General features: G+C 35.6%; 1 protein-coding gene across 1 annotated transcript in view; it reads left to right on the plus strand.

Moving 5' to 3' along the window:
- The window catches only part of LOC107748597 (zinc finger and BTB domain-containing protein 16-A-like), a gene marked incomplete at its 5' end in the record, with an annotated part of 56745 nt that extends 43237 nt beyond the window's left edge, over positions 1-13508 (plus strand). Inside the window, 3 exons of the mRNA XM_016563474.1 lie at positions 4675-4845; positions 10847-11014; positions 12904-13508. Of these exons, the coding sequence (XP_016418960.1) occupies positions 4675-4845; positions 10847-11014; positions 12904-13133 (569 nt within the window). The remainder of the gene's footprint in view (positions 1-4674; positions 4846-10846; positions 11015-12903) is intronic.
- Positions 13509-14367: the final 859 nt, after the last annotated feature.

The raw sequence follows: 14367 nt of genomic DNA on the forward strand, positions 1-14367 counted from the left end.
GTGAACACATGAAGCACACAGCAAGATGCAATAGAGACTGAGAAATCCAGTGGTGTTGCAAAGTACTTCGACATTAGCATCAGTTTTTATAAAATTTTGAATCGTCATTTTTACTTCTTGCATGACAGCCAAGAAAACACGCACACACACACACACACATATATATATATATATACATATAAAGAAATTGTAATACTATTTCACAATATTGCTGTTTTTACTGTATTTTTTATCAAATAATTGCAGCCTTGATGAGCATGAGACTTCTTTCAGAAACAAACTTTAACAGTAGTATATATATATATATATATATGAAGAGTTCATTTGCAAAAACAGATAACTCAGTTTTTAACAATTCTCAGAAATCATGTTTTTTCATTGTGCATTCCAATTAATCTCAATCAAACTGCAGTTGGGTTATTTTGACTAGGTTAAAAAAATAACTTAAAAAAACAGCTAACTAACACAATAAAAATATGATTTTTGAAAATTAAAAAAAAAACAGAGTTATCTGTTTTTGCTAATAAATTCTCTCTCTCTCTCTCTCTCTCTCTCTCTCTCTATATATATATATATATATACAGGTGCATCTCAATAAATTAGAATGTCGTGGAGAAGTTCATTTATTTCAGTAATTCAACTCAAATTGTGTATTTTTTCATAGTAGTCTAATGATTAAACACGGAATAATCTGTCACATGGCATTTGCATCTCAGGTGATTTGCTGAAAACAAACATCAAAAATGCCCATGAAGAAAATATGGCAGAAATCAAGTCATATACATCCAAATCTGCATGCTCCAGCTGAGCAACTGCTGTTGAGATGATGGGAATGCCAACTCCAGGTATATTAGAGCACCTTTGGCCCAAACTTTGGCAGACAGGGGACATTATTTTCTCATTTGGTGCTGTTAAAATGCTATACTGCAGCTTTCATTTGGAGCTGGCACAGTCATTCCAGTGATGATGTGTTTATTCTGTTCTTGAGACGCATGTTTGTTTCTTGTATTTACAATCCATGTTAGTAAATCGTATCCAGTTCGGAATCATGGCAGAGTTATATTTGCTGCGGCTGGTGAGCTTGCAAGCCAGAGGGATAAATGTGTTTACTCTTGAAGTATTTGTCCCCTCCAAACGAAATGAAACTCGGGCTTTGACAGCTCCCCCTCTCTGTGTGTGAATCATCTGTATCTGATCTCCCTGCACTAATTCCAATTTAATTGCCTGTTGCCTGCAGGCTCCTCAATAGTGGTAACAAATGGTTTGATTTTGTAGTCCTCATCAGGCAGCATTTTAAATGCAGCACTCTAACCCTACTCGAATGCCAATGAAGGCACCGAACAGCCTCGTGTTTACTAATGCTCGTCCTCCCCCCCCGCACTCTCGTCTCTGTTCCTCTCATATCTGATTAAAGGGGATTTGTAAGAATTGGTGAGATGCATGCAGCCTCTCTCTCCATTGTAAATTATATTGGGCCAGAACAAGCGGTCTTGGCTTCTTGTGTATTTTCGTTTTAAGAGGCGAAGAGGTTCTACGCCAGATAATCTGTTTAAACAAAGTTTTGACATTAAAGTTCAGGTGTGATGTGGGAAGGTGGCTCTGGCTCTGCATGTGAAATAGGAGTCGGTGGTTTATATGAATTTTTAAAGCGTGCTTTATGATTAATGTGTTATCTTCAAGAGAGTGTTTCTTCATTCATTCTACATGAGCAGGGCTAAAATAATATCCTAGACACAAAAGAGAAAAATATGCCTTCATGGCCTTTTGACCTCCATGTCTAATAACCAAATGGTTAATAGACGATTTGCTTGAGTTTTTCTTCATTAGTGGTGCTGGTTTGCATTGCCATTACTATCAATCATGTTAACGATTAACCTTAAGTATTTCATCCTGAAGCATTTGAATTAATTTTTTGGCAAACTGGCAAAAATTTCATGAAGGAATGGCCTGTTTGTACTATATGATTTACATCCACACAACAGTATAATCAGCATTTATGTAAGAAACATCTCATCTCAATCTCATCTGGAGATTATTTTACTGTGTTCAATGATATTTTTGTTTTCTCGTCATTGCATTCTGGGACAGGTGGGTCCTTTCTCTCTTCTCACATCTGCCTGCTGTGCTCCTGACCTCTGACCCCACTTACACACAATGAGCCAAATAACCCAGCTTCAACTTTTCCCCTCCATTTTTTCCTTTCTTCATCTCTAAAAGCCCAAATGTGTTATATCATAGCATACAATATATTTTCTCTGAATTTTGTTTTACTAAGTTGATATTTTTTATTTAAAAGCACCAAAAACAGAGATATAATTTTTTTTTTACAGAAATTCGTGAATTATTACACTGCTCTCTGGAATACTTGATTCTGATTGGTCACAACATTCAATTAAGCAAGGCTGCATTTATTAAAAAAAAATATGCATTATATTTTGTTTTCTTATTCTTAGTATTTAATGTAATACTAATATGTTTTTATGTTTATTTTATACATACTCTACTGTTGGGGGTTGGTAGGATTGTGTAATGTTTTTGTAACAAGTCTTTTATATGCTCACCAAGGCTGCATATATTTGATCAAAAATGCAGTAATATTGTGAAATATTATTACAATTTAAAATAACTGTTTTCTAATTGAATATTTTTTTTATTGTAATTTATTCCTGTGATACAAAGCTGAATTTTCAGCATCATTACTCCAGTCTTCAGTGTCACATGATGCTTCAGAAATCATTCTAATATGCTGATTTGTTGCTCAAGTAACATTTCTTATTATTAGCAAAGTTGAAAACAGTCGTGCTATTTAATATTTTTTTGAAAACTTGATACTTTTATCACAAAACTTAAGACTAATGAAATTTCCTTGTCGTAACTGTTATTGTTTGAATTGCATTTTACTAAATTCCTCTTCCTATATTTCCAATTCAAAATTGTATAGCACGTGGGCAGTGCAATCCACATTCCCATTCATGAACTGAAAGTGAGACGATTATTAAACTCTGTATTTTGCCCAACCCTGATGTCTTTATGTTTGAAAACACAGTAGGCACTTACTTTTTTAAAATGTTCTTATTTTGACATGCAGGAGTAGCTGGTGACACAGCTCTTTCTTCTGTTGTGTGTCTGGGTGAGGTGTACTGTGGGAAACAGAGTCTGGGGGAAACAGAGCAGAGCAGCTGCTGAGGAGAGCCGAGTCTCTGACACTCACTCTGAGAGAGGAGCTGGCTCCATTAACAGCCCTATTCACCCGGCTTAAGCTACTCTGTCAGCCACTTCAGAACCATTAAAGCTCTGCTGGGAGCTAGACACAGAGAATGAGAGAGACAGAAGGAGACAGAGAGAGAGAGAAGAAGGAGGAAAAATAGAAGCAGGGGGATGCTCTCAGTGGAACTGAGTGATGGTATAAATACCGTAGTTGGAGTTGTAGAGGTAAATTATTCCTAAAGACATTAAACAGTAGTGAAGCTAAGCTCCCTCTCTCTCTTCCCCTCGTGCTTTCTCTTTCTTTACCACAGTCGTCTCATATATTTATGCCCGTGCTGGATTGCCTCGGTTATTTTTTTCTTCTGAAAAGAGCTGACAACACAAATATCTGTTATGCGTCTGATATAATGAAGCTCAAGAATGTGTCATCATTTGTATTTCTGCAGTATTTCACAGCGAGGTTTGCCTTGAATGTTTTTCTTCTGCCTTTTTTTTTTTGTGATTCTTGAGCTATGGTGGCGTCCAAAAAGAGACCATGAAAATGCTTCCATTTTGCATTCTTATTTAACAAAAAAAAAAATAAGAAATACTACAATAATAATAATTATTATTATTATTTTTGTTGTTGTTGTTGTTGTTGTCCTATAAATAAAGTAAAACAGGGAATAATAATTATTATTATTATGTTATTATTGTCATTACTATTCCCTAAATGTCTTTTATTTTATTGAAGCAAGAACATCTAACCATATTTACAAAGATCAATGACACAAATTTATTACATTTGAATAGTGACCTAGAAAAAGAGCAGAATCTGAAATGTTTCTTTTTCTTTTTACATTTTTTTTATAACCCTAACCCATAAAACATGTTACTTTTGTATGTTTGATCTTAGTCAAAATGTTTTCAAGGTTGAATATCTTCTCCCGGCCCCTGAATGGCCCTTCGTAATCAATGTCGGCCCTTAAACTTGGAGAGAATGGAAGAGAAATTGGGCAACTTGTCAGAGTGCATTTACACAAAACTCACATTACAGATGAGCTGTCAGTGAAGTGTAGAGGTTCATTTTTATGTGTCTCAGGCACTAATGCTTTTTTTACTCTCAGCTCTGTCGTAAATGCTGATTGATTGAGTGAGAAGTCAATCCCAGCCTGCTGTTCACGAGCCCACCACTGGGCTTTCACAAAGATTTTAAATTAGAGACAGCTTTACTTGAAAGATACATTATTGATTGGCCATAGATACTGAAAACAGTTTTGTTTTGTTTGTTTTTTGTGCAGAAAAGAGAAACTAAGACAATACATCTAAGTCTCTTTAACCCCATCCATTATGAAACATATAGACTTATTCATTCATTTTGCTAAAATGTACTTAACTGCAAAATGGCTGAAATCCAAATTATGCATTCTTTGCACTAAACACTAATTGAACTCCCAAATGCCTTCTCATTTTGTCTCTCATCTTCAGGCTCAGACATGGCAGTGTTTTGTCTCCTATGTGGGAAGCGTTTCCAGACCCAGAAGGCTTTGCAGCAGCACATGGAGATTCACGCCGGCATGCGCAGCTATGTCTGCAGCGAGTGTGAACGCACCTTCCCGAGCCACACAGCGCTCAAACGCCATCTCCGCTTGCACACAGGTGAGCTTTACCTGAACATCACTCAAACTGCCAATATCTGAGTCATCTAAAAGCACATTAATGCAGAAAAGGGCAAGCGGGCCACAAGCTGAGATGTGGCAAAGTTTCAAACAGTTTAGGAGGAGCATGTTCATATAGTCTTGCTAGGGTTATACACTGAACAAAATTATAAACGCAACACTTTTGTTTTTTCCCCCATTTTTTATGAGCTGAACTCAAAGATCTAAGACTTTTTCTATGTACACAAAAGGCCTATTTCTCTCAAATATTGTTCACAAATCTGTCCAAATCTGTGTTAGTGAGCACTTCTCCTTTGCCGAGATAATCCATCCACCTCACAGGTGTGGCATATCAAGGTGTTGCGTTTATAATTTTGTTCAGTATATAAATCTCTTACTTATCCTCAGACAAGCCAGATTTTTGAGTATTGACAAAGTCAGGTACATATCGTCACATTTATGCCAAAGAACCACCCACCTAGATAGAAATGGGCCTAATATCTGACACATAAATTGTCAATGCTAATGCTAAAGGCAGTGCTATCATGACTGGAATGCAACAAATAGAGTGATCGTTTGCTCAAATAATGGATATTGTGTCTTTAACTTACTCAAGCTCCTCTTCTGAAAAAATATTCAGAGCCAAAAACCTCTCAGACTTTGTCAATCCAGTGACTTCTTCCAGTGTGGTAACTTGTAAACAAAACTTTGTCTCCCTACAGTCAGTGGGCGGCCCATCTGAGGCTCAGACTATCTTCTGACAGTCTTTTGTCTCTTTCTCTACCTCACTTCTCCCCATCGTTTCCTTCAGGGTAACTTTAAGCTTAAGTCAAGCCCCTCTATTACAGACAGTAGGTCAAACCTGACCTTTTTTACCATTCTCATAATGTAATGTATTTCTGAGTGTGACAATTCAATTATCAAATGACCCAAAAACGATGACAAAAAGAGGGGATTTAGGTGGAAGAAGGACATTTGGTAAGCTGGCACTGAGAAAGTGCATTCTTATTCTTGTCATTGCAACAGGTAGGATTACAATATATTAAACATGCTCCTGCAAACATTTGCTAGAAACTAAATAAATATGAATCGACACCCATTATAATTTGTTAAAACAGATTATATCAGTGTACTTTGTATAAGCATGTTTAACAGTTATCTCTGTTTTTCCTTCATAACCAGGCAAACAGAGATGATTAAATCCATATGGTCTGGCAGTGAACAGAAAGAGCACAAAAATCGCCCCTACTCCATTTACTTGCAAGAGTGCATCTTTCTCTCGCTTTTGCTCTTTCTGACCTGAAATACCAGCAAGATTGTCAGAGTCAGTTGAAGTCTAGACTCAACATGTACATTTTTGATAAGAGAGGCCAGAAATGAAGCGAGGTTGTTTTTTTAAAGAGTCGAGGCATTAAGTATGCACTCCATCTCGCCACAGACTGCTACATGAGTTTTTCCAGAACAACATCTGAAAGGACATTCTGACGTTCCTAACAGAGTCTGAGTAAATGTCAACTTCTGTAGCTATTTCAAAAAGCAAAATCTGATTTTTCTTCACTTGAATTGCAGGAGTTTTAAAACAACTTACAGAAGTGAGCATAAACTTAGTTACTAAAATTGTGGTGTTTTATATCACATCTCAAGAGTTAATTTTCCCGGACACGTCCTGGCCGGCATTTCTAAATTGCCTAAAATGTCCGGGTTTTGGCTTTGTTTTGTCAATAGGAAAACGAAGCCAAAACCCTGACATTTTTGGCAATTTAGAAATCCTTTCAAATTATTGTTTAAAATTGTGGGGTTAATTTTCCCGGACACGTCCTGGCCGGCATTTCTAAATTGCCTAAAATGTCCGGGTTTTGGCTTTGTTTTGTCAATAGGAAAACGAAGCCAAAACCCTGACATTTTTTGCAATTTAGAAATCCTTTCAAAACTTAGGAGACTTATTGACAGTCTTAGGTGCACCTCATTTAAATAAACATAGTCTTAAGATGTTTATCCTAAAATAAAAAAGCAGAAAGAAATGAGACAACTGTTGCATACAGTATGAGCTCTAACAAGAGCTCTTTATGTGGAAAACAGAAATCAGATATCAATTTGGTTTTGGAAGAATTTAATGAGAAAATATTTGAGGTCATATTGAAGGTCTCTGACTTTTGGTTACAATTTTTAGGTCGCAATTTGCTCTCTATTTAATCAAAATGCTATTTAAAAAGCAAGAAATTCAAAAGATCTTGTGTGAGATGTGGGTGTAAATCCAGACCTTTGCCCGTTACTGTTCATGTCAATGTATGCTGACTTTTGGATGCTAGTATGTTCCAAATAGGGGTTTTTCAGCAATGCCATAAGAACCATTTTTGGTTCCCTAAAGACCCTTTCAGTGAACAGTTCTTAAAAGAACCATATTTTTCTTAGTTTGAAGAACACTATATTAATCTAAAAAACTTTTTTTCCACTATACAGAACCTTTTGTGGAATGGAAAGATTCCATGGATGTTAAAGGTTCTTTGTGGAACCATCAATGTGAATAAAGAACATTTATTTTTAAGAGTGAAGTATAACTACAGGGCTTCTTAACTAGCTTACCCAAAAAGCCTCCCTTGCTCAGCCAGCGTCGTCAGAAAAAACAACAATGATATTGATCTACCAGCACTAACCAGCATAAATCATCAGCTCTACCAGTCTTTTCAGCTGGAATATTTCATGATGCAACAACAAAAACATAACTAATAAATAAAAAAGAACCTTAGATGTAATTTGCCCCAACACAACAAGTACCTACCTGTATATTTCATACCATCTGCATTGTATTTACAATGTGAGGGGCAAATCAAACAATGGGCTGCGTGCGTCTCCAGTTGCTCCTCTCTTCATTCTGCACATGTAGCCTGTTCTCATTAATATGCCATTCCTGTTCGCTCTCCATTTCACTGCCAGGCCATTTGCAGACAGTGGCGGCTGTCTATGTTCACAGCTGTGTTTGACGGTACAGAGCACAAAGCTCACATTGCTTATGGCACAGACAGTCTCTGCAGGTCGCTCGGCCTTGACTTTTTAAGCCATTTTGTCAGGCAAGACAAAGCTTATTCAATATTTAACAATGCTTATGTAAAAATCACTCCTTTTTATTTATTATGGAACAGTAGTGTCTAACCTAAAATGTACTATTGTCAATAAACACTTAAACATGTGTTTGACACCTCATTTAACTTCCAGTTTGACATTGTCTGCACAATAATAGACATTCAAGCATTGAAACGCACCGAAGCTGATACCTGTGGATATTTCCTCCAACGTGGAGTCAGTGCGAGTGACATGTTCAGAATGCGCACGCAGTAGACGGCGTTAGCGCATTAGCATGCCTGTGGTGTTGTGAGTCTGGCCTGCCTGCTGCCCGCCTCTGGGCAATTAACTTTAATGACAGACAGGCTGGAGGGCTTTCAGAAGGTGCATCGGATAAGTTGATACAGATGCATAAAGACTGCCTCTCTATCTATCATCTCATATCTGTTCACTAGGGATCTCATCTCTCCCAGTCTGCTTTTTTTTTCTCTTAGCCCAGATAGAAACCCATTCATCTCAGAAGTGCAGAAGTGTATTTGAATGTGAATGGCGGGTTGTGATTGGCTTAGAGAACACGCTCAGGTAATTTCTGCATTGTCTCTTAAGAGGAGGGTTTAAGTCGGAGCATGACGGAACATAACAAGAGATGCAATTTATTCCCGAGCACGGCTAGCACTTGGACAGGGAGATAATGAAGAGCATAGGTCACCGCAGATTACTTTAAAGCCACGGCGCCCGGGCTGAAATGTATTAAATATTGTGAGCGTTATATGCCGCTGCTGTCTGAGGAAATGATATGAGGGGCTGCTAGTCAGAGCGGGAAAGTAATTAGCAATCGGCCGGCGTTTGAAATCACCACATATCAGACTCGTACTGATCACTGACATTAGAACAGCCAGTGGAGGGAAATGTGCCGGATAATTCCCTTTCAGCACCTTGTGATGTTTACTCGATATTAATAACTCTGTCATCTGAGCGCAACTCTCTGACTGTTTTTATTTATAAGATGTGCCAATACAACAGAAAAAATAAATAGTTCTTTGTGATCACTAAGGAAATGTTAGTCTTGTTGTTTAATATGGATTGACAGGAAAATCCAGGTCATACCAGACTAAGGTGGTCAGCTAGTTCAAGTTATGTTATGAAATGTGGTTAACCAGCTCAAACAGGTCATTCTTAGCCCCCGCCAGCTGAGAGTGCAACTAGTCAACCAACTAAACCAATTTGGAACAACTAATGACCAGCTTTAACCATATAGAAACCATGTACAAATAGAGCTAGGTATCGATAACGATTCAATTAAATTTCAGTTCATAGGAAGCTCTTGACTTGATTAAATTTGTTGTGATTCCTATTTGATTCAATGTTGTTATTCTTAAGCTTTTTAAAAACTAAAACTATAAAAAATATATATTTTTTAAATAATTGAAATTATTTCAATGAAATACAATTTTAGTACTAGATGAAAAAATGTAAAAATGTGATGTTAAATTTAAAATGTAACTTCAATTACAATTTTGCAAAGTTGCCTTGGCAGCTAACTGAAATAAAATACATTGAAAGTACTCAAATTAATAAAACTACAACTGAAATAAATACAAATGAAACTAATATATGAATAAAAATCACAAAAGCCGATAAAAATTATTAAAACAAACTAAAATTAAACTGAATACATACTGAGTTTTTATTTTGTATTCTACATATGTATGTGTGTGTAAGATCATTCAAAATATTAATAAAGACTATAATAGTAGATAAATAATGCTAAAATAACACTGAATCAATTTGATTCAGTTCTGCTTTATTTGATTATTGTTCATTTTTACATAAGAAATTCTCTCTTGCTAATTCTGTAAATTATTCAGACCAGTATTTCAGATTGGTTCTTTTTATTTTTATTTTTTGTGATAAACATATTGTATTTGCCAAAAACACTAACACAAAAGAGAAAGGAAAAGGAAAAAAAAAAAAAAAAAAAAAAACTTGTCATTGTGTCGCCTGCCAATGACGTCATAACCCCTCAATTTCCGAAAATATGGAAACACCAAAGATGCTTTAATATGTTGTGCATTTTATTAACAGGTGACGACCGCACAGAGTAGCATTATATCAGAACTTTCAAACGTATCTAGCATGATAAAACAGCGCTGCTTTACCCCACATACGCACGACCGGAAGGAGCGGAAGCGCTAAAGTGTGGCATAATAAAAGCTCCGCTGCTTTCGAGCCGTGTGTCACTCTCGTCTCTCATTAGCAATTGCTTCAGCGGCCTCGTTTCTCTTCGACGGCTTTCTGCCTCATTCTGCTTCATACTACCAGGTTAATAAATCTTTAATACATTAGCTCATCCATGAACATGATTTCTGCCTGAGTCCCGTCGAATTGCATCGGCTGTGGGGATGAAGACGACAACTCCCATGATTCCACACTCAGTCACGGCGTCATCAAACTACGCCTTTGTTTCTTTGTTTGTTTTGAATACACGCCCTCTAGAGGTGAAAACTTACATATTGTACCTTTAATAAAGTATAAATAAGTTATATACAACAAAGTCCTTGATCTGCCCAGGACCATGAAACAAAAGAGAGAAAAATGTAATTACAATAATAAAGTAAAGTGATAATCAAAATAATGCATATAAAAAGAGGGAGCCTTGCTGTGTGTTTTGGATTCATTAAAAAGAACCTACTTGTAAGCATAATTTGTTCCTGAATCTGACTACACTGGTAGCACAGTATGGTTGTGATTCACTAAAAGGAACTGGCTCATGAGAGTCATTTGTTCGTGAATCACACTACACTGGTCCCGTTGTCTACCTGCTCTATGGATGAAAAGCCCATTTTTCTCCAATCGAATGCTTTCTAGAATAAAAACACCAATTCTCCCAATTAAAAATGCATTCAGATGAATAACTTTATCATTGTCTCTCTGCACGACAGGTGACCATCCGTTCGAGTGCGAGTTCTGCGGCAGCTGCTTCCGTGACGAGAGCACACTGAAGGGTCACAAGCGCATCCACACCGGAGAGAAGCCTTATGAATGTAACGGCTGCGGCAAGAAGTTCAGCCTCAAGCATCAGCTGGAGACCCACTACCGTGTCCACACAGGTCAGCCACATTCATTCTGCAGCTTAAATAGCATTTCACCTCATCTGCACAGACCTGCGGTCCAGCTGATGACCGCTTCACTTTAACAGTGATTCCCAAAGCCGTAGAAGCTCACAGGTTAATAAATACAAACTGGAAACACAATGACCTGCTCTTCCAAGTTAGAGATCTTTGACACGCCAGCATGGTGCCTTCTAGCAAATATGGTATAGTAAAACAAGGCAACAGCTTTATAAAATGATAAATGAATTGTATTACGTTATAAGGCCACAGTTTTACACTGAAGAATTCAGATCTTGACATTTTCAGGTCCACGCTAGAAATTAGCGTAAATTCCTTATATCTATTTTGTTCTCTCATGGTGGCATATTAAATCTTTCAGCTAAGCTGGAATTACAGGCTGATTGCTGCTGCTCTCTGGCACTCAATAAGGCAGCTGCTAAAGCAAACCTATCAGGAGGCCTGTCAAATAATTGCTGTCTTTGTGTCAAGTGGGGCTGCAGCCATGAGACCGGGCAGGTGAAGATAACAAGAGCAGAAACTCTCGGCTGAAAGGCCACTGCTCCTTCACACAACCAGCCGGAGAATCACTGACATTTACACTTGCTGTCAATGGTGGATCAATACTCTGTTTGCTGTGCTCAGTGGCAGGCAGCAAACCCACGGCTCTACACATCTGTCGTTCCTGTCCTGGACAGCAGGTGGCATCTTAACTTCACCTTATCAGACAGGAAGCAGCTAGTATGGGAAATCTAGAATCTAGAATCTTGCTATCATGATAACCTTTCATCAGTACTGGCCAGTCTTTTTTTTTTTTTTCATTTAACATTTAAAAAAAAAAGTTTTTAAATACATTTTTCAAGATAAAAAAGTATGTTTTAGAAATATCACGAACTATTAATTAAAATAAAAGGGTCAAATTATCTGATATTTTAAGAGTCTTATTGACCTTGTCACACAGTTTTGAGGGTCTGCAGGGGTTTCTCTGTGATGTAATTTCATGACTTTAAAAAATGTTTTTCAAATTAATAAGCAATGAGGCAGTTTTGTTTATTTATTTTTTTTATATATATATTTTTAAACATTTTCTGAGAAATGTTAAACAAATAAACTACTTAAAATTTTTTCTTTTCAAGAATTTCATTGTTTTAAAAAATAAAAATGAATTTTAATTCAGAAATTATTAGATGCTCATTATAGCATAGGTGCAGTTAAGTCACTGAATTGCATATTTTTTTTAAATGCAGAAATCAGTTTTATTTCAGTATCTGATATATTATTACAGTTTTTTATTAGTTTTTACTATGGATGTACGTTTTTTTTTGTTGTATTTTGAATTAGATTTTATTTATATATTTTCTGTTTTTATTAGCTTTTAATTAGTTTTAATTTTAATAGTTTTACAAAATTTTCTGTTTTAGCATTTTTATAATTTCAATATTTTTATTTTCTGCATAGTTAATGGTTTATATTTACTTATTGTAGTACCAGTTAAACTAAACGTAAACGAGGAATGTTGTCTAATTATTTTATTTCAACTAGCTGAAATGTTTTTTTTATATAATTTTTATTTCAGTTAACATTTAAGTAATGAAATATAATAAATTTGTCTATTTTTTGTGTGTATTTTTGTCATTTTTAACTGTTTTTTTTTTAATTACCATTATTTTTTGCTTATTTTAAGTAACAAAAATCTTATATGATTTTAGTTTTACTTTTAGTTTACAATAATAACCCTGGAATAAATTCATAGATCCGAACATTATCCATCATATTATGGAAGTAAAATGAGCTGTGATTCTCATTTCATGCTGACTTTAATCAACACACTGTTTCTGTCATTTTCACATTATTGGTAGTTTGAAATGTTCTGTACTTGTTCTCTACAGGTGAGAAGCCATTTGAGTGCAAGCTGTGCCACCAGCGCTCGAGGGACTACTCCGCCATGATCAAACACCTGCGTACCCACAACGGCGCTTCACCCTACCAGTGCACCATCTGCCAGGAGTACTGCCCCAGCCTCTCGTCCATGCAGAAGCACATGAAGGCCCACAAGCCCGAGGATGTGCCCCCAGACTGGAGGATAGAGAAGACCTACCTGTACCTCTGCTACGTGTGAGACAGTGCAACAAAACGGAATGGGAAAGTGGCAAGATACGCCCAAAGACAATTCACTTGAAGGTTTGCTTTTGGTCCTAGCCAAAGATGGTGAGAGGGCGTGGTCAAAGTAATGAAATGTGAAGTGGATTTTTTTGACCTTCTATTTGTGACATGCATTTGTGCACATTTTTAGGATGTAACTGCACTCACAAATGTTTATAAAATGGAAATGTGATATGTGATAAAGGGATATGAATTTTCAGAAAGTGTGACGAGAATCCATTTGTCTGCATTCCACCCTATTAATTGGATGGCATGATCATGATGTAATGTTTTATTCAAATAAGGATTCCCACACTTTTTCTCCACGGACAACCCATAAGCCATAGACTTTCAAGACTCCATGAAATCTCCAAGTGGTGGGGACTTTTTCAAATTAATAAGCAATGAGGCAGTTTTGTTTATTTATTTTTTTTATATATATATTTTTAAAAATTTTCTGAGAAATGTTAAACAAATAAACTACTTAAAATTTTTTCTTTTCAAGAATTTCATTGTTTTAAAAAATAAAAATGAATTTTAATTCAGAAATTATTAGATGCTCATTATAGCATAGGTGCAGTTAAGTCACTGAATTGCATATTTTTTTTAAATGCAGAAATCAGTTTTATTTCAGTATCTGATATATTATTACAGTTTTTTATTCGTTTTTACTATGGATGTACGTTTTTTTTTGTTGTATTTTGAATTAGATTTTATTTATATATTTTCTGTTTTTATTAGCTTTTAATTAGTTTTAATTTTAATAGTTTTACAAAATTTTCTGTTTTAGCATTTTTATAATTTCAATATTTTTATTTTCTGCATAGTTAATGGTTTATATTTACTTATTGTAGTACCAGTTAAACTAAACGTAAACGAGGAATGTTGTCTAATTATTTTATTTCAACTAGCTGAAATGTTTTTTTTATATAATTTTTATTTCAGTTAACATTTAAGTAATGAAATATAATAAATTTGTCTATTTTTTGTGTGTATTTTTGTCATTTTTAACTGTTTTTTTTTTAATTACCATTATTTTTTGCTTATTTTAAGTAACAAAAATCTTATATGATTTTAGTTTTACTTTTAGTTTACAATAATAACCCTGGAATAAATTCATAGACCCGAACATTATCCATCATATTATGGAAGTAAAATGAGCTGTGATTCTCATTTCATGCTGACTTTAATCAACACACTGTTTCTGTCAT

Source organism: Sinocyclocheilus rhinocerous, unplaced genomic scaffold, assembly GCF_001515625.1.
Source record: "Sinocyclocheilus rhinocerous isolate Xijiao unplaced genomic scaffold, SAMN03320098_v1.1 scaffold620, whole genome shotgun sequence".
NCBI lineage: Eukaryota > Metazoa > Chordata > Actinopteri > Cypriniformes > Cyprinidae > Sinocyclocheilus > Sinocyclocheilus rhinocerous.